The sequence below is a fragment of the Lepisosteus oculatus genome, unplaced genomic scaffold (genome assembly GCF_040954835.1).
Source record: "Lepisosteus oculatus isolate fLepOcu1 unplaced genomic scaffold, fLepOcu1.hap2 HAP2_SCAFFOLD_86, whole genome shotgun sequence".
Taxonomy (NCBI): domain Eukaryota; kingdom Metazoa; phylum Chordata; class Actinopteri; order Semionotiformes; family Lepisosteidae; genus Lepisosteus; species Lepisosteus oculatus.
In genome coordinates this window covers 204,551-224,271 of record NW_027168424.1, presented here as the reverse complement: position 1 = coordinate 224,271, position 19,721 = coordinate 204,551, and the positions used below count along the sequence as shown (strand labels likewise).

The 19,721-nt window shown below is 42.4% G+C and overlaps 2 protein-coding genes across 3 annotated transcripts; both read left to right on the top strand.

Moving 5' to 3' along the window:
* Positions 1-838: 838 nt before the first annotated feature.
* Positions 839-3,179, top strand: LOC138236033 (uncharacterized). Its single transcript, XM_069186775.1, has 2 exons — positions 839-2,375; positions 2,779-3,179. Exon 1 carries the CDS (start codon positions 911-913, stop codon positions 1,781-1,783), a length of 873 nt encoding a protein of 290 aa, XP_069042876.1. The 5' UTR covers positions 839-910; the 3' UTR covers positions 1,784-2,375; positions 2,779-3,179.
* A 5,714-nt stretch (positions 3,180-8,893) lies between these two features.
* Positions 8,894-18,890, top strand: LOC138236032 (uncharacterized). 2 transcript variants are annotated; one of them, XM_069186774.1, is made up of 2 exons: positions 8,894-10,430; positions 18,574-18,890. In XM_069186774.1, the coding sequence occupies exon 1, from the start codon at positions 8,966-8,968 to the stop codon at positions 9,836-9,838; it is 873 nt and encodes a 290-aa protein (XP_069042875.1). In that variant the 5' UTR covers positions 8,894-8,965; the 3' UTR covers positions 9,839-10,430; positions 18,574-18,890. The 2 variants fall into 2 exon arrangements, with proteins under 2 accessions (XP_069042875.1, XP_069042874.1); XM_069186773.1 differs by lacking the exon at positions 18,574-18,890 and adding an exon at positions 10,834-11,192.
* Positions 18,891-19,721: the final 831 nt, after the last annotated feature.

The following is a 19,721-nucleotide window of genomic DNA, read 5'->3' as shown; positions in this document are numbered from 1 at the left end:
AGTACATAAAGGGTATGAATAGGTGTGAGCTTTTACTATATATTTAATATTTTATCTGACCCACTTGTAGAAACCGCCTACTCAGATTTATTTAAGTGGTCTGCCACCATAAAGACAGAAAAATATAATGACACCCTGTTACGTTAACTGTAAAATAAACGCCGTAACTGCGGCCATATGAAAATTTGGATAAAGATTATACAAACATCCTAAGGAGCTCTATGACATATGAGCGTCGTAATAATGGTTGGTGACCTGACGTAACAGTGCTCCCTGAATTACGTGATCTGTATATACCCAAATACAGATATATCACATAGGGAGATGCAGTCAAACATTGCATTGCTATCGTCGTGGTGAACTATTTCTCCGCTGTTTAAAACTTGTTTGGTAAGTGTCATCAAATATGCTTGTCAATTTGTAGCGAAATCGATATACTGTATCATAATCCTTCAGCTATCTATAATGTAGTGAAACGGCTAATTAATATTGATAAATTCCCTTATTCACAGTGACTTTTGCTCAAACCCCTGTTGCATAATGGGTTAATTTTATATAAAAAAACATTTATATCATAGATATAATACAAGCTTTGAAATGAAATAGCACATTTCCAGGTTTCAGTTAAACATTTTTAAAAAAGCTCATGACTTTAAGCATTCTGAACATTGAGAATGTTATTTGGGAAACAAATGTTTATTATAATGTTTATGTTTAGGATCTGTCTCCTACTGAGTCAGCATGCAGCATTCAACACCATTAGGTTTAATATTCAAAAGTTGTGTATTTCCTGAATTGTTTTTTTTTATTCTTTTCTATTAGACCATACTAGACTGTGCAGGATATCATTTATTTGCCATTTTTGCCTTTTCCAGATACCTGGGAAACAAAGCTCATATCTCATTTGCCAATGGAGCCCAGTCCTAAGCCTGGTGCTCTGTCCCCCTCCCCGAAGGACACAGACTCGAATCGACCCGCGCCCTTAAGGCAACAGGATCTGATCTCCACGTACTGCCCGCCTCCCAAGATACAGCTTCTGAAGGACACCTTCCAAGAGAAACTGATGCAGGAAAAGGAGAAAAAAATGATCGCCATGTACAATCGGCGGCAGGAGGCAGCTCTACAGAAGATGAGAAAATGTTTCCAATATGTCAAATACGCTGCGGAGAAGAAGATGGGGAACAGCTATCGCTTCCAAGCCCAACAGGGCCCCGAGAAGAACATTGTGGGGTATGATCGGTCTTACCCCCTGAAGCCTATGGGTAACAGGAAAGTCTCCGGCCCTGGTGAGGTTCGGGCTGTGGACCGCCCGGACGCACAGAGTGATTCCTTGTTTGCCCCCACCCCGCCTCAGGATGGTCATGAGAGGCCCTGCGAGAGGCCGGGCAGGAGGGGCTCAAGAGTACGCAAACCTAAGGACAGGACTGTCCTCCCCATGGTGGCGACCCCTCCAGGGCAATGCCCTTCTCATGCCAATGGGAAGGAGCACTTTCAGTTGCAAGAGGAGCTACGAAAAGTGGCCGAGGCAGAGGCCGCGCTGAAGGAGGAGCATCGCCGGAGGGAGGCCAGCCTGCAGGATGAGATGCGCCGGAAGGAGGCCATGATGAAGGACGAGATTCGCCAGAAGGAGGCCATGATGCAGGCGAAGCTCTTCAGAGCTCAGGAGGAGCTGAGGATGGTTCCGAGAGAGATGGAAGACTCCAGAGAGGTGGCCGGAAGGGAAAATAGAGGCGAGGCAGAGCGAGCTTTGCCCCAGAGGACCATGGGCCAACCACCGCTCTAAGGCCGTGCCTCTTCTGACCTGCAGAATGGAGAAGCAAAAAGCCTTCACTCCAAGGAAAGCCCTTCCTATCAGAGGAGACAACCTTGATTATGGTTCTCCAATGGAAGATGGCGGATGCGCAGAATCGCACTTTCCCTCTGCGCTTTCCCATCAGGAGAGACGTCAAGTGAGCCCTTGCAGCCGTGGGCTAGAAGACGTCCCCTGTGGAAGGAGAAAGTATCTCAAGAAAGCAAGGCTCCCTGAAAGCGACGTGTCAGCGGCACAGGCCGCGCAGGGCCACTTCAGAAATAACACCACATGTCTGGATGAACAAACTCTGTCAGTGGAAAACAGATATTTGTCCCCTACAAGTCTGATGTGCCCTACCGCTGAGCAATTTCCATATGAGAATAGCCAGAGTGGAAACCCTCAGCTGGTGCCCTGTGAACTGTGTCACGGGAAGTTTGCTGTAGAGAGGCTGGAGAAACACAGCAAGATCTGCAAGAAGCTTCAGAATTCAAAGAGGAAGGTTTTTGACTCTTTCAAGCACAGGGCCAAGGGAACAGAACTGGAGACATACATCCATAAGAAGAAGGTTAAACCGCCAATCGTGGTAAGGGCTATCCTTAAACTCTTTCCAAGCTTCCCTTTTTTTCTCCTAGAGTCAGACTCAGCTTATAAATCAATGTAAACAATAAATAAGTGTTTTATGAAGTACTCTTCTGAAAAACTGCCGCAAAGGCACATTTGCCAGACAGAATAAATGTGTCTTAGTGACTTCTGAATTCTGTTGTAAAAATCTACATATCAAGCAAATAGCACTCACAGGAAACAAAACCATAACTACGTAAATTGTACTCTCTACCCAATGACCTGAAAGGTAGCCCCAGAAAGCTACGTTATTACTGTATTGATATTTTCTTGCCTTGTGAATGGTTTGCGACCAGACTGTGTACGCAGTGCTAGTCTGGACTTTTTCTGGAAGCTGTTTTATTGGTTTCATTTCCTGTTCCCAGCTGAGAAAGAACAACTGGAGGCAGAAGCACGAGGATTTCATTCGGAGCATCAAACAGGCCAGGGAGGTGCAGCAGGTGATCACGCAAGGAGGGAAAGTTGTGAACCTGCCCCAGCCCCCCGCGAATCCAAACCCCGACTACGTGCCCTGCCCTCACTGCGGCCGGCGCTTTGCCCCCAGGCCGGCACAGAGGCACTTCCCCAAGTGTCAGCACATCAGGAGCCGCCCTCCTCCTCCTCCTCGCAGATGAAAACTGATGTGAAGAAGAGCAAAAGAGTCATGATCTTGGCTCACGACTCACGTCCTGCTTTTTCTTTTTAGAAACACATTTAGCACAGTTCATCCGTATGATGATGAAAAAAAAATGTTACCTTATTTTAATTAAATGATTTTTTTTTGGTGGACTGGTGTTTGCGTAGCTGTGGTTATTTCAGTTTTTCTCTTATCATTCATACACCTTGACCTCCTAAAAATAATTTTTCAACCTGGAACGTACAATTAGCAGGCAATAGAACAGGTCACATTGGTCTTGGAACCATCAAAAAGCAGTATTCACACATTCTCGGCATCAATTTTCCTTAAAAACAACTGAAAAAGCAAGGTAAAGAGTGATTGATTTTTTTAATGAAAGTTATTTGATTTGATTTATTTAATTTTCATAATATTTGAAATATGTTGGGATTAATGTGACTCAATATTATCTGCAGCTCTTACACTCCAGGCACCTGATAAAGTGGAACGCAGTGTCTTTGCCTTACATGGCGCTCAGCTCTTCCTCAATCCCAGCAGAAGCACCAGCAGAAGCAGCAGCCTCCGGGTCCTGCCTCATGCACAGCTTAAAATGCAACACCAAGTAATACAACAAACAACAGGGAAAACCATTCACGATCAGACACATCCGTTGATTGCTGGCTCTCAGTAAAGGGACATTGCATCATTACATCACAAAATAGACTACATTTCAAAGTTAAAGAATTACCATGTTCTGCGATTCAGAACGAGGCAGCAAAACTTCCTATAATCTGTTGTGGCCCTATGACATTGTAAAGGAGCAGGCTTGTGAATACATCTCGTTTAATCCAATGGAAATATAACTCTCAACTTTTTTACGTTTTTGCCAATAAATAATACTACATTGTTAACTCTGCATAAAGAACCTTGGAATGGAACGTTTTTTGCAGTGAAATGTTTGCTGCATAACCTATACCCTTTCTCTCCTACATCACATTGCATTAGTCATTACAGTGATTAGTGAGCAGGAAGGGCTGCATCACATCGCAATTTGTGTGGAACTTGAATGCGAATTTGTTACAACATGGCGTAACTTACAGTCCTTTCACAAAATTCATGATTTTGTGCTCAATTTTGAGTTTGTAAAGTTTTTCTATAATGTCAATGATTTTATTTTGTGACTGAAATTAAATAATTTTGTGTCTGCAAAATTGGGACTGTAGTTCCACCTTAACCTACTAGTACTGTATGTCTTTGGACTGTGGGAAGAAACTGGAGCACCTGGAAGAAATCCACACAAATGAAGGGAGAACATACAATTCCATCCAGACTGCACCCCAGGAATTGAACCCAGGACCCCAGATCTGTGAACCACAGTGCCACCTCATTGCTATAGTCACTATAATTAATGTCAAAACTCATTTGCAAATGAGCAGCCTGGGATCCAAAAGGATCAAGACAAGGATCCAAACAAAGCACTATCCCAAAGCTTGGCTTTGTACCGTATATAATACAGGGCTTGATGCAGAAGGCAGATAATCAAAGTCCATGCAATAATTGCTAAGGGAAAGTGACTTTGTGTTCTTGGAGGGAAGTCACTCAACACGGAGCTGTGTTAGTGAAATTATTGTTCTGATGTACGGCTGATGTCCAAACACTGAAAACATGATTGTGTATGCAATCGCACTCCTGAGCTCCATTGGGTATGGTTAAAATAACTTTTTATAGTTCATCACATTCAAAGTGTGTGTACTTGATGAAAGTGTAACACGCATTTGGAGGAGTTATTCAGGATTTTCTTTCATTCAACTATTTCAAGACCCATTATTTTCAGATGTTGTAGTATACGTGAATAATGAAAGGCCTTCATATTACACAATGTAGGAATGACTTCGCAGGTGTGAAGAATAAAAGATTAATTCAGCTCACTTTGGGGAGTTTCACAATGGCCCTCCTTATAGAAATGTGGGTTTGATTAAAGGAGTGAAGAAAAAGCACTGAATAATATTTGCTTCTGTAAACGTAATCATCTCAAAATATGGTTGAAGAAATTGAAGAAGGTTAAACATAATCCAAAACGTATAAGGTCAATTTAAGTACAACCAGAATTCTAGTGTTTATGCAATGCATCTGTGGGTTGATATGAAATATGGCCGTACTTAAACTAAACGAGGTTGTCGAGAGCATATTCCGAATACGGCTTTGGCCAGTTGTACTGTGAACTGCGAGGACCGTATCTTATCCTGAACTGGCTGTGCGAATACCGTCCTCTGCTGGCAGAAGGAATAGATTACAACGGCACTGTATTGGCGATTAGTCCTATTGCTAGAATATTGAAACAACAAGGAGTCCGCGGAGTCAAGCAATGCTGAATAAACAAGTACCTGAAATTCAATAGGATTTTGTGTATTGATTACAAATAGGTGTGGAATTCTCATGTACAGTGGTATTCATGGATTCCTTACACAAGCAGCAGTTGTTATGATGCTTTCGTAATCTGAATATAAATCTGTTATCTACTTAAAACTGTAATTATTGAATAGATTAATGTCTTTGAAATGCTTCATTAACTGGGCAGTTTCCATGTTTGGAAATGTTTTTATTTTGATTGCTGATTGCTAGATACTGTATGTTTAATAGGCATGCTGTTAATATTTTCTACAAGAGCCAAATAAGACAGTTATGCTGTAGTAAGTTCTATATAAGTTATATAACATAAGTTATATTTTGTTCTGAGGTCAATTTGAATCTCATACTAAATAACTGGTGTCCTTTTATCTGAGAAACACTACCTGATTGATCACCTGATGCCTAGAAATTAGCATGCACAGTAGCCCAGCGTTTAGCATTGCTAGCTCACAGTGCTGAGGCCCTGGGTACACTTCTGGACCTGGGGTGCTATCTGTATGGAGCTTGTATGTTCTCCCCATGTTTGCATGAGTTTGCTTTGGGTGCTCCGGCTTCCTCCCACACTTCAAAGAACTACTGGTAGGTTAATTGGCTTCTGGGATAATTGGTGAGTGTCTGTGTCTTCCCTGCATTGGACTACCATCCAGTCCCAGGTATCTCCTGCTTATTACTTTCTGAGGCTCTGGCTCCCCCGTGCCCCGCGACCCCCTGACCCCCTGACCCTGAATTGGATGAAGCGGTTAGAAAATGGGTGGTTTCTGTTATGCTCTGGTCATGCTCTGCCATAGCAACAACTTGTAAAAAATGCAGATGCTAGGATTTAACTCAAAGAAGGAGCTCAGATCACTGTGTTGGCATCACTGTACAGGTGTCCGGTGTGTTTTAGAACATGTGCTAAAATCTTATTTACTAACTTCTAGACTTTTTACCCCCCATATCAGTCTGCAGGTGCACAGTGGTCTGTGGACACCCTCCTTGCTCTGTCGTAAAAGAGGAAATAAAAAGCAACTGGTTTTGACTTTAATGCACTGAGACTGTGGAACTCACAGAACTCTCTTGTCAGAAAGGCAGCTTCTAACAGCTTTTAAGTGAAGACTAAGAACACTTTTCTATTTTATTAAAATAGATTATATATGTTTTGTTTAAATATATGTTATAAATGTTAAAACGACAGCTCGTATATGCTTGTATTTTTACCTTTCGATCATTTTTAGAATTGCTTTGAGTTGCTTTTACCATGATAAACAGTACAAAATATGAGGTGTTGAACTTGTCTAAAGTTTTAAAGCGCTTTATGACGTAAAGTGTGATGACAGTCCTTGGCGGTCTATGTAACAATTCTTCTTGAAGTAGGTCATCGGGCCAACAGTATACAAACATTACAGCTCAAGTGCTTTTGTATCTGAACGCTTTTAGGTAAGTTATTTAGCAGCTGCGGTATTAATAATGATTTTAATGGCAAATTCAATTGCAGGTAAAATAAAAATGGCGGATAACTTTCTTTCTAGCTTCGTGAAGCGGTCGCGCTATATTATACATATATACCATAATAAGAAACATAATATGTACAGTAGAATTTTTCACTTTAAGCTGGCATTATCCAGAACCGGGTCAGGGCCCGGACCCGGACCGTGCAGTGTGGTCCGCCGGCCTTCTAAAGATGTTTAGGAGATCGAGGCGCCCTTGGATTTGATTAGAAACTTGCATAATTTCTTAACTTGACCCCATTATCTTAAAAAAAACGGCCAGGCCAAGACCAAAGCATGAAGGCTGCGAGGATCGGGGGACTCTCATTTTTGGTCACAGCGTACAGTAGTAGATCAGTAACCTCTGTTTATCGTGATAACCTTTAATTATTTTCCAGTACCTTTTTAAATGATAAAACACATTGTCTCGCCAGTTTTGCTAAAGATACGGTTTTAGTGTTTACGCATAAATTTGTAAGCCGTAGGTTTAAATCTCGTGGTCTTATTTTCTGCATTTTCATCGTAAGGGAAGGCGCTCGTTTGCGATTTACGCGCTGAACATTGTAAGCAGAGGAGCCTTAAGGCACAGCCTCGCCTTAACACCATCGTTTGCATTGTCATTGTCATCCAGAAAAGCAGTCGTAAGAAAATGAATCTGTGGCGGCTCCGAACATTAAAAAAACTATATCTAGACTGCAAATACATCCCAATCTTACTATCAACACGTTTTAAGACCCCTCTCCTTTCCACCGGTATACAAGCTAAGAGAGAAATATTGGAAATCCCATCTGAAGTAGCCCTCGTCTCACCTTCGGAGCTGTGAGCGATGGGGATCATAATTAAAAGGGGTACAGTTACTTTGAAAATGTGTATGTGATACTTAAATTTAAATAAAATAAAAAGATAAATTATATAACACAGACTGCTATCTATGTCCATGTGTTTAAGACGTATGAATCGGTTTTAAAACAGGCACACCCCTTCTCACAAATCCGACTGGAGTCTCAGTCCGTCGTCGCGATGAATTAGGAGCTCAGATGTAGGCTAAGTGATTGCAATTTACTTATTTAAAAGAACCACTTCAAATCAAAAGGGAGACATTTTGTAATGGTAGTTATCGTATTATAGTATACGATAACTGTATACGTAGTATACGTAATTGTAGATATACAGTACATAAAGGGTATGAATAGGTGTGAGCTTTTACTGTATATTTAATATTTTATCTGACCCACTTGTAGAAACCGCCTACTCAGATTTATTTAAGTGGTCTGCCACCATAAAGACAGAAAAATATAATGACACCCTGTTACATTAACTGTAAAATAAACGCCGTAACTGCGGCCATATGAAAATTTGGATAAAGATTATACAAACATCCTAAGGAGCTCTATGACATATGAGCGTCGTAATAATGGTTGGTGACCTGACGTAACAGTGCTCCCTGAATTACGTGATCTGTATATACCCAAATACAGATATATCACATAGGGAGATGCAGTCAAACATTGCATTGCTATCGTCGTGGTGAACTATTTCTCCGCTGTTTAAAACTTGTTTGGTAAGTGTCATCAAATATGCTTGTCAATTTGTAGCGAAATCGATATACTGTATCATAATCCTTCAGCTATCTATAATGTAGTGAAACGGCTAATTAATATTGATAAATTCCCTTATTCACAGTGACTTTTGCTCAAACCCCTGTTGCATAATGGGTTAATTTTATATAAAAAAACATTTATATCATAGATATAATACAAGCTTTGAAATGAAATAGCACATTTCCAGGTTTCAGTTAAACATTTTTAAAAAAGCTCATGACTTTAAGCATTCTGAACATTGAGAATGTTATTTGGGAAACAAATGTTTATTATAATGTTTATGTTTAGGATCTGTCTCCTACTGAGTCAGCATGCAGCATTCAACACCATTAGGTTTAATATTAAAAAGTTGTTTATTTCCTGAATTGTTTTTTTTTTATTCTTTTCTATTAGACCATACTAGACTGTGCAGGATATCATTTATTTGCCATTTTTGCCTTTTCCAGATACCTGGGAAACAAAGCTCATATCTCATTTGCCAATGGAGCCCAGTCCTAAGCCTGGTGCTCTGTCCCCCTCCCCGAAGGACACAGACTCGAATCGACCCGCGCCCTTAAGGCAACAGGATCTGATCTCCACGTACTGCCCGCCTCCCAAGATACAGCTTCTGAAGGACACCTTCCAAGAGAAACTGATGCAGGAAAAGGAGAAAAAAATGATCGCCATGTACAATCGGCGGCAGGAGGCAGCTCTACAGAAGATGAGAAAATGTTTCCAATATGTCAAATACGCTGCGGAGAAGAAGATGGGGAACAGCTATCGCTTCCAAGCCCAACAGGGCCCCGAGAAGAACATTGTGGGGTATGATCGGTCTTACCCCCTGAAGCCTATGGGTAACAGGAAAGTCTCCGGCCCTGGTGAGGTTCGGGCTGTGGACCGCCCGGACGCACAGAGTGATTCCTTGTTTGCCCCCACCCCGCCTCAGGATGGTCATGAGAGGCCCTGCGAGAGGCCGGGCAGGAGGGGCTCAAGAGTACGCAAACCTAAGGACAGGACTGTCCTCCCCATGGTGGCGACCCCTCCAGGGCAATGCCCTTCTCATGCCAATGGGAAGGAGCACTTTCAGTTGCAAGAGGAGCTACGAAAAGTGGCCGAGGCAGAGGCCGCGCTGAAGGAGGAGCATCGCCGGAGGGAGGCCAGCCTGCAGGATGAGATGCGCCGGAAGGAGGCCATGATGAAGGACGAGATTCGCCAGAAGGAGGCCATGATGCAGGCGAAGCTCTTCAGAGCTCAGGAGGAGCTGAGGATGGTTCCGAGAGAGATGGAAGACTCCAGAGAGGTGGCCGGAAGGGAAAATAGAGGCGAGGCAGAGCAAGCTTTGCCCCAGAGGACCATGGGCCAACCACCGCTCTAAGGCCGTGCCTCTTCTGACCTGCAGAATGGAGAAGCAAAAAGCCTTCACTCCAAGGAAAGCCCTTCCTATCAGAGGAGACAACCTTGATTATGGTTCTCCAATGGAAGATGGCGGATGCGCAGAATCGCACTTTCCCTCTGCGCTTTCCCATCAGGAGAGACGTCAAGTGAGCCCTTGCAGCCGTGGGCTAGAAGACGTCCCCTGTGGAAGGAGAAAGTATCTCAAGAAAGCAAGGCTCCCTGAAAGCGACGTGTCAGCGGCACAGGCCGCGCAGGGCCACTTCAGAAATAACACCACATGTCTGGATGAACAAACTCTGTCAGTGGAAAACAGATATTTGTCCCCTACAAGTCTGATGTGCCCTACCGCTGAGCAATTTCCATATGAGAATAGCCAGAGTGGAAACCCTCAGCTGGTGCCCTGTGAACTGTGTCACGGGAAGTTTGCTGTAGAGAGGCTGGAGAAACACAGCAAGATCTGCAAGAAGCTTCAGAATTCAAAGAGGAAGGTTTTTGACTCTTTCAAGCACAGGGCCAAGGGAACAGAACTGGAGACATACATCCATAAGAAGAAGGTTAAACCGCCAATCGTGGTAAGGGCTATCCTTAAACTCTTTCCAAGCTTCCCTTTTTTTCTCCTAGAGTCAGACTCAGCTTATAAATCAATGTAAACAATAAATAAGTGTTTTATGAAGTACTCTTCTGAAACACTGCCGCAAAGGCACATTTGCCAGACAGAATAAATGTGTCTTAGTGACTTCTGAATTCTGTTGTAAAAATCTACATATCAAGCAAATAGCACTCACAGGAAACAAAACCATAACTACGTAAATTGTACTCTCTACCCAATGACCTGAAAGGTAGCCCCAGAAAGCTACGTTATTACTGTATTGATATTTTCTTGCCTTGTGAATGGTTTGCGACCAGACTGTGTACGCAGTGCTAGTCTGGACTTTTTCTGGAAGCTGTTTTATTGGTTTCATTTCCTGTTCCCAGCTGAGAAAGAACAACTGGAGGCAGAAGCACGAGGATTTCATTCGGAGCATCAAACAGGCCAGGGAGGTGCAGCAGGTGATCACGCAAGGAGGGAAAGTTGTAAACCTGCCCCAGCCCCCCGCGAATCCAAACCCCGACTACGTGCCCTGCCCTCACTGCGGCCGGCGCTTTGCCCCCAGGCCGGCACAGAGGCACATCCCCAAGTGTCAGCACATCAGGAGCCGCCCTCCTCCTCCTCCTCGCAGATGAAAACTGATGTGAAGAAGAGCAAAAGAGTCATGATCTTGGCTCACGACTCACGTCCTGCTTTTTCTTTTTAGAAACACATTTAGCACAGTTCATCCGTATGATGATGAAAAAAAAATGTTACCTTATTTTAAATAAATGATTTTTTTTTTGGTGGACTGGTGTTTGCGTAGCTGTGGTTATTTCAGTTTTTCTCTTATCATTCATACACCTTGACCTCCTAAAAATAATTTTTCAACCTGGAACGTACAATTGGCAGGCAATAGAACAGGTCACATTGGTCTTGGAACCATCAAAAAGTAGTATTCACACATTCTCGGCATCAATTTTCCTTAAAAACAACTGAAAAAGCAAGGTAAAGAGTGATTGATTTTTTTAATGAAAGTTATTTGATTTAATTTATTTAATTTTCATAATATTTGAAATATGTTGGGATTAATGTGACTCAATATTATCTGCAGCTCTTACACTCCAGGCACCTGATAAAGTGGAACGCAGTGTCTTTGCCTTACATGGCGCTCAGCTCTTCCTCAATCCCAGCAGAAGCACCAGCAGAAGCAGCAGCCTCCGGGTCCTGCCTCATGCACAGCTTAAAATGCAACACCAAGTAATACAACAAACAACAGGGAAAACCATTCATGATCAGACACATCCGTTGATTGCTGGCTCTCAGTAAAGGGACATTGCATCATTACATCACAAAATAGACTACATTTCAAGGTTAAAGAATTACCATGTTCTGCGATTCAGAACGAGGCAGCAAAACTTCCTATAATCTGTTGTGGCCCTGTGACATTGTAAAGGAGCAGGCTTGTGAATACATCTCGTTTAATCCAATGGAAATATTGCTCTCAACTTTTTTACGTTTTTGCCAATAAATAATACTACATTGTTAACTCTGCATAAAGAACCTTGGAATGGAACGTTTTTTGCAGTGAAATGTTCGCTGCATAACCTATACCCTTTCTCTCCTACATCACATTGCATTAGTCATTACAGTGATTAGTGAGCAGGAAGGGCTGCATCACATCGCAATTTGTGTGGAACTTGAATGCGAATTTGTTACAACATGGCGTAACTTACAGTCCTTTCACAAAATTCATGATTTTGTGCTCAATTTTGAGTTTGTAAAGTTTTTCTATAATGTCAATGATTTTATTTTGTGACTGAAATTAAATACTTGTGTGTCTGCAAAATTGGGACTGTAGTTCCACCTTAACCTACTAGTACTGTATGTCTTTGGACTGTGGGAAGAAACTGGAGCACCTGGAAGAAATCCACACAAATGAAGGAAGAACATACAATTCCATCCAGACTGCACCCCAGGAATTGAACCCAGGACCCCAGCTCTGTGAACCACAGTGCCACCTCATTGCTATAGTCACTTTAATTAATGTCAAAACTCATTTGCAAATGAGCAGCCTGGGATCCAAAAGGATCAAGACAAGGATCCAAACAAAGCACTATCCCAAAGCTTGGCTTTGTACAGTATATCATACAGGGCTTGATGCAGAAGGCAGATAATCTAAGTCCATGCAATAATTGCTAAGGGAAAGTGACTTTGTGTTTTTGGAGGGAAGTCACTCAACATGGAGCTGTGTTAGTGAAATGATTGTTCTGATGTACGGCTGATGTCCAAACACTGAAAACATGATTGTGTATGCAATCGCACTCCCGAGCTCCATTGGGTATGGTTAAAATAACTTTTTATAGTTCATCACATTCAACGTGTGTGTACCTGATGAAAGTGTAACACGCATTTGGAGGAGTTATTCAGGATTTTCTTTCATTCAACTATTTCAAGACCGATTATTTTCAGATGTTGTAGTATACGTGAATAATGAAAGGCCTTCATATTACACAATGAAGGAATGACTTCGCAGGTGTGAAGAATAAAAGATTAATTCAGCTCACTTTGGGGAGTTTCACAATGGCCCTCCTTAAAGAAATGTGGGTTTGATTAAAGGAGTGAAGAAAAAGCACTGAATAATATTTGCTTCTGTAAACGTAATCATCTCAAAATATGGTTAAAGAAATTGAAGAAGGTTAAACATAATCCAAAACGTATAAGGTCAATTTAAGTACAACCAGAATTCTAGTGTTTATGCAATGCATCTGTGGGTTGATATGAAATACGGCCGTTCTTAAACTAAACGAGGTTATCGAGAGCATATTCCGAGTACGGCTGTGGCCAGTTGTACTGTGAACTGCGAGGACCGTATCTTATCCTGAACTGGCTGTGCGAATACCGTCCTCTGCTGGCAGAAGGAATAGATTACAACGGCACTGTATTGGCGATTAGTCCTATTGCTAGAATATTGAAACAACAAGGAGTCCGCGGAGTCAAGCAATGCTGAATGAACAAGTACCTGAAATTCAATAGGATTTTGTGTATTGATTACAAATAGGTGTGAAATTCTCATGTACAGTGGTATTCATGGATTCCTTACACAAGCAGCCGTTGTTATGATACTTTCGTAATCTGAATATAAATCTGTTATCTACTTGAAACTGTAATTATTGAATAGATTAATGTCTTTGAAATGCTTCATTAACTGGGCAGTTTCCATGTTTGGAAATGTTTTTATTTTGATTGCTGATTGCTAGATACTGTATGTTTAATAGGCATGCTGTTAATATTTTCAACAAGAGCCAAATAAGACAGTTATGCTGTAGTAAGTTCTATATAAGTTATATAACATAAGTTATATTTTGTTCTGAGGTCAATTTGAATCTCATACTAAATTACTGGTGTCCTTTTATCTGAGAAACACTACCTGATTGATCAACTGATGCCTAGAAATTAGCATGCACAGTAGCCCAGCGTTTAGCATTGCTAGCTCACAGTGCTGAGGCCCTGGGTACACTTCTGGACCTGGGGTGCTATCTGTATGGAGCTTGTATGTTCTCCCCATGTTTGCATGAGTTTGCTTTGGGTGCTCCGGCTTCCTCCCACACTTCAAAGAACTACTGGTAGGTTAATTGGCTTCTGGGATAATTGGTGAGTGTCTGTGTCTTCCCTGCATTGGACTACCATCCAGTCCCAGGCATCTCCTGCTTATTACTTTCTGAGGCTCTGGCTCCCCCGTGACCCCCCGACCCCCTGACCACCTGACCCTGAATTGGATGAAGCGGTTAGAAAATGGGTGGTTTCTGTTATGCTCTGGTCATGCTCTGCCATAGCAACAACTTGTAAAAAATGCAGATGCTAGGATTTAACTCAAAGAAGGAGCTCAGAGCACTGTGTTGGCATCACTGTACAGGTGTCCGGTGTGTTTTAGAACATATGTTAAAATCTTATTTACTAACTTCTAGACTTTTTAGCCCCCATATCAGTCTGCAGGTGCACAGTGGTCTGTGGACACCCTCCTTGCTCTGTCGTAAAAGAGGAAATAAAAAGCAACTGGTTTTGACTTTAATGCACTGAGACTGTGGAGCTCACAGAACTCTCTTGTCAGAAAGGCAGCTTCTAACAGCTTTTAAGTGAAGACTAAGAACACTTTTCTATTTTATTAAAATAGATTATATATGTTTTGTTTAAATATATGTTATAAATGTTAAAAAGACAGCTCGTATAAGCTTGTATTTTTACCTTTCGATCATTTTTAGAATTGCTTTGAGTTGCTTTTACCATGATAAACAGTACAAAATATGAGGTGTTGAACTTGTCTAAAGTTTTAAAGCGCTTTATGACGTAAAGTGTGATGACAGTCCTTGGCGGTCTATGTAACAATTCTTCTTGAAGTAGGTCATCGGGCCAACAGTATATAAACATTACAGCTCAAGTGCTTTTGTATCTGAACGCTTTTAGGTAAGTTATTTAGCAGCTGCGGTATTAATCGTGATTTTAATGGCAAATTCAATTGCAGGTAAAATAAAAATGGCGGATAACTTTCTTTCTAGCTTCGTGAAGTGGTCGCGCCACATTATACATATATACAATAATAAGAAACATAATATGTACAGTTGAATTTTTCACTTTAAGCTGGCATTATCCAGAACCGGGTCAGGGCCCGGACCCGGACCGTGCAGTGTGGTCCGTCGGCCTTCTAAAGATGTTTAGGAGATCGAGGCGCCCTTGGATTTGATTAGAAACTTGCATAATTTCTTAACTTGACCCCATTATCCTAAAAAAAAAACGGCCAGGCCCAGACCAAAGCATGAAGGCTGCGAGGATCGGGGGACTCTCATTTTTGGTCACAGCGTACAGTAGTAGATCAGTAACCTCTGTTTATCGTGATAACCTTTAATTATTTTCCAGTACTTTTTTAAATGATAAAACACATTGTCTCGCCAGTTTTGCTAAAGATACGGTTTTAGTGTTTACGCATAAATTTGTAAGCCGTAGGTTTAAATCTCGTGGTCTTATTTGCCGCATTTTCATCGTAAGAGAGGCGCTCGTTTGCGATTTACACGCTGAATATTGTAAGCAGAGGAGCCTTAAGGCACAGCCTCGCCTTAACACCATCGTTTGCATTGTTATTGTCATCCAGAAAAGCAGTCGTAAGAAAATGAATCTGTGGCGGCTCCGAACATTAAAAAACTATATCTAGACTGCAAATACATCCCAATCTTACTATCAACACGTTTTAAGAGCCCTCTCCTTTCCACCGGTATACAAGCTAAGAGAGAAATGTTGGATATCACATCTGAAGTAGCCCTCGTCTCAGCTTCGGAGCTGTGAGCGATGGGGATCATAATTAAAAGGGGTACAGTTACTTTGAAAATGTGTATGTGATTTTATCTGACCCATTTGTAGAAACCGCCTACTCAGATTTAGTTAAGTGGTCTGCCACCATAAAGACAGAAAAATATAATGACATCCTGTTACATTAACTGTAAAATAAACGCCGTAACTGCGGCCATATGAAAATTTGGATAAAGATTATACAAACATCCTAATGAGCTCTATGACATATGAGCGTCGTAATAATGGTTGGTGACCTGACGTAACAGTGCTCCCTGAATTACGTGATCTGTATTTACCCAAATACAGATATATCACATAGGGAGATGCAGTCAAACATTGCATTGCTATCGTCGTGGTGAACTATTTCTCCGCTGTTTAAAACTTGTTTGGTAAGTGTCATCAAATATGCTTGTCAATTTGTAGCGAAATCGATATACTGTATCATAATCCTTCAGCTATCTATAATGTAGTGAAACGGCTAATTAATATTGATAAATTCCCTTATTCACAGTGACTTTTGCTCAAACCCCTGTTGCATAATGGGTTAATTTTATATAAAAAACATTTATATCATAGATATAATACAAGCTTTGAAATGAAATAGTACATTTCCAGGTTTCAGTTAAACATTTTTAAAAAAGCTCATGACTTTAAGCATTCTGAACATTGAGAATGTTATTTGGGAAACAAATGTTTATTATAATGTTTATGTTTAGGATCTGTCTCCTACTGAGTCAGCATGCAGCATTCAACACCATTAGGTTTAATATTAAAAAGTTGTGTATTTCCTGAATTGTTTTTTTTATTCTTTTCTATTAGACCATACTAGACTGTGCAGGATATCATTTATTTGCCATTTTTGCCTTTTCCAGATACCTGGGAAACAAAGCTCATATCTCATTTGCCAATGGAGCCCAGTCCTAAGCCTGGTGCTCTGTCCCCCTCCCCGAAGGACACAGACTCGAATCGACCCGCGCCCTTAAGGCGACAGGATCTGATCTCCATGTACTGCCCGCCTCCCAAGATACAGCTTCTGAAGGACACCTTCCAAGAGAAACTGATGCAGGAAAAGGAGAAAAAAATGATCGTCATATACAATCGACAGCAGGAGGCGGCTCTACAGAAGATGAGAAAATGTTTCCAATAAGTCAAATACGCTGCGGAGAAGAAGACGGGGAACAGCTATCGCTTCCAAGCCCAACAAGGCCCCGAGAAGAACATTGTGGGGTATGATCGGTCTTACCCCCTGAAGCCTATGGGTAACAGGAAAGTCTCCGGCCCTGGTGAGGTTCGGGCTGTGGACCGCCCGGACGCACAGAGTGATTCCTTGTTTGCCCCCACCCCGCCTCAGGATGGTCATGAGAGGCCCTGCGAGAGGCCGGGCAGGAGGGACTCAAGAGTACGCAAACCTAAGGACAGGACTGTCCTCCCTATGGTGGCGACCCCTCCAGGGCAATGCCCTTCTCATGCCAATGGGAAGGAGCACTTTCAGTTGCAAGAGGAGCTACGAAAAGTGGCCGAGGCAGAGGCCGCGCTGAAGGAGGAGCATCGCCGGAGGGAGGCCAGCCTGCAGGATGAGATGCGCCGGAAGGAGGCCATGATGAAGGACGAGATTCGCCAGAGGCAGGCCATGATGCAGGCGAAGCTCTTCAGAGCTCAGGAGGAGCTGAGGATGGTTCAGAGAGAGATGGAAGACTCCAGAGAGGTGGCCGGAAGGGAAAATAGAGGACTCCTGACCCGAAGGAAGACACTCCAGGCGAGGCAGAGCGAGCTTTGCCCCAGAGGACCGTGGGCCAACCACCGCTCTAAGGCCGTGGCTCTTCTGACCTGCAGAATGGAGAAGCAAAAAGCCTTCACTCCAAGGAAAGCCCTTCTTTTCAAAGGAGACAACCTTGATTATGGTTCTCCAATGGAAGACGGCGGATGCGCAGAATCGCACTTTCCCTCTGCGCTTTCCCATCAGGAGAGACGTCAAGTGAGCCCTTGCAGCCGTGGGCTAGAAGACGTCCCCTGTGGAAGGAGAAAGTATCTCAAGAAAGCAAGGCTCCCTGAAAGCGATGTGTCAGCGGCACAGGCCGCGCAGGCCCACTTCAGAAATAACACCGCATGTCTGGATGAACAAACTCTGTCAGTGGAAAACAGATATTTGTCCCCTACAAGTCTGATCTGCCCTACCACTGAGCAATTTCCATATGAGAATAGCCAGAGTGGAAACCCTCAGCTGGTGCCCTGTGAACTGTGTCACAGGAAGTTTGCTGTAGAGAGGCTGGAGAAACACAGCAAGATCTGCAAAAAGCTTCAGAATTCAAAGAGGAAGGTTTTTGACTCTTTCAAGCACAGGGCCAAGGGAACAGAACTGGAGACATACATCCATAAGAAGAAGGTTAAACCGCCAAACGTGGTAAGGGCTATCCTTAAACTCTTTCCAAGCTTCCGTTGTTTTCTCCTAGAGTCAGACTCAGCTTATAAATGAATGTAAGCAATAAATAAGTGTTTTATGAAGTACTCTTCTGAAAAACTGCCGCAAAGGCACATTTGCCAGACAGAATAAATGGGTCTTAGTGACTTCTGAATTCTGTTGTAAAAATCTACATGAGATATCAAGCAAATAGCACTCACGGGAAAAAAAACATAACTAAATTGTACTCTCTACCCAATGACCTGAAAGGTAGCCCCAGAAAGCTAAGTTATTACTGTATTGATATTTTCTTGCCTTGTGAATGGTTTGCAACCAGACTGTGTACGCAGTGCTAGTCTGGACTTTTTCTGGAAGCTGTTTCATTGGTTTCATTTCCTGTTCCCAGCTGAGAAAGAACAACTGGAGGCAGAAGCACGAGGATTTCATTCGGAGTAACAAACAAGCCAGGAAGCTGCAGCAGGTGATCACGCAAGGAGGGAAGGTTGTGAACCTGCCCCAGCCCCCCGCGAATCCAAACCCCGACTACGTGCCCTGCCCTCACTGCGGCCGGCGCTTTGCCCCCAGGCCGGCACAGAGGCACATCCCCAAGTGTCAGCACATCAGGAGCCGCCCTCCTCCTCCTCCTCCACGCAGATGAAAACTGATGTGAAGAAGAGCAAAAGAGTCATGATCTTGGCTCACGACTCACGTCCTGCTTTTTCTTTTTAGAAATATATTTAGCACAGTTCATCCGTATGATGATAAAAAAAATGTTACCTTGTTTTAATAAAATGATTTTTTTTTGGTGGACTGGTGTTTGCGTAACTGTGGTTATTTCAGTTTTTTTCCCTTGCGAAAATGTGTGTCGACCGTGAAAATAAATTTCATGCTGTTCTTATCATTCATACACCTTGACCTCCTAAAAATAATTTTTCAACCTGCAACGTACAATTAGCAGGCAATAGAACAGGTCACATTGGTCTTGGAACCATCAAAAAGTAGTATTCACACATTCTCGGCATCAATTTTCCTTAAAAACAACTGAAAAAGCAAGGTAAAGAGTGATTGATTTTTTTAATGAAAGTTATTTGATTTAATTTATTTAATTTTCATAATATTTGAAATATGTTGGGATTAATGTGACTCAATATTATCTGCAGCTCTTACACTCCAGGCACCTGATAAAGTGGAACGCAGTGTCTTTGCCTTACATGGCGCTCAGCTCTTCCTCAATCCCAGCAGAAGCACCAGCAGAAGCAGCAGCCTCCGGGTCCTGCCTCATGCACAGCTTAAAATGCAACACCGAGTAATACAACAAACAACAGGGAAAACCATTCACGATCAGACACATCCGTTGATTGCTGACTCTCAGTAAAGGGACATTGCTGTGGTCCACGCATGAATCTGTTTTCTAAGTGCCTTATCCAATACGGTGTTGAGGCCAGTTTTCCCAGAAGCCAATTAAAGGGGAACACACAATAACTTGTAAAACCTCCAATTTACATCACAAAATAGACTACATTTCAAGGTTAAAGAATTACCATGTTCTGCGAT

Excerpts from the sequence above, each read along its gene's own strand:
- LOC138236033 (XM_069186775.1), top strand. The coding sequence starts at position 911 with ATGGAGCCCAGTCCTAAGCCTGGTGCTCTGTCCCCCTCCCCGAAGGAC.
- LOC138236032 (XM_069186774.1), top strand. The coding sequence starts at position 8,966 with ATGGAGCCCAGTCCTAAGCCTGGTGCTCTGTCCCCCTCCCCGAAGGAC.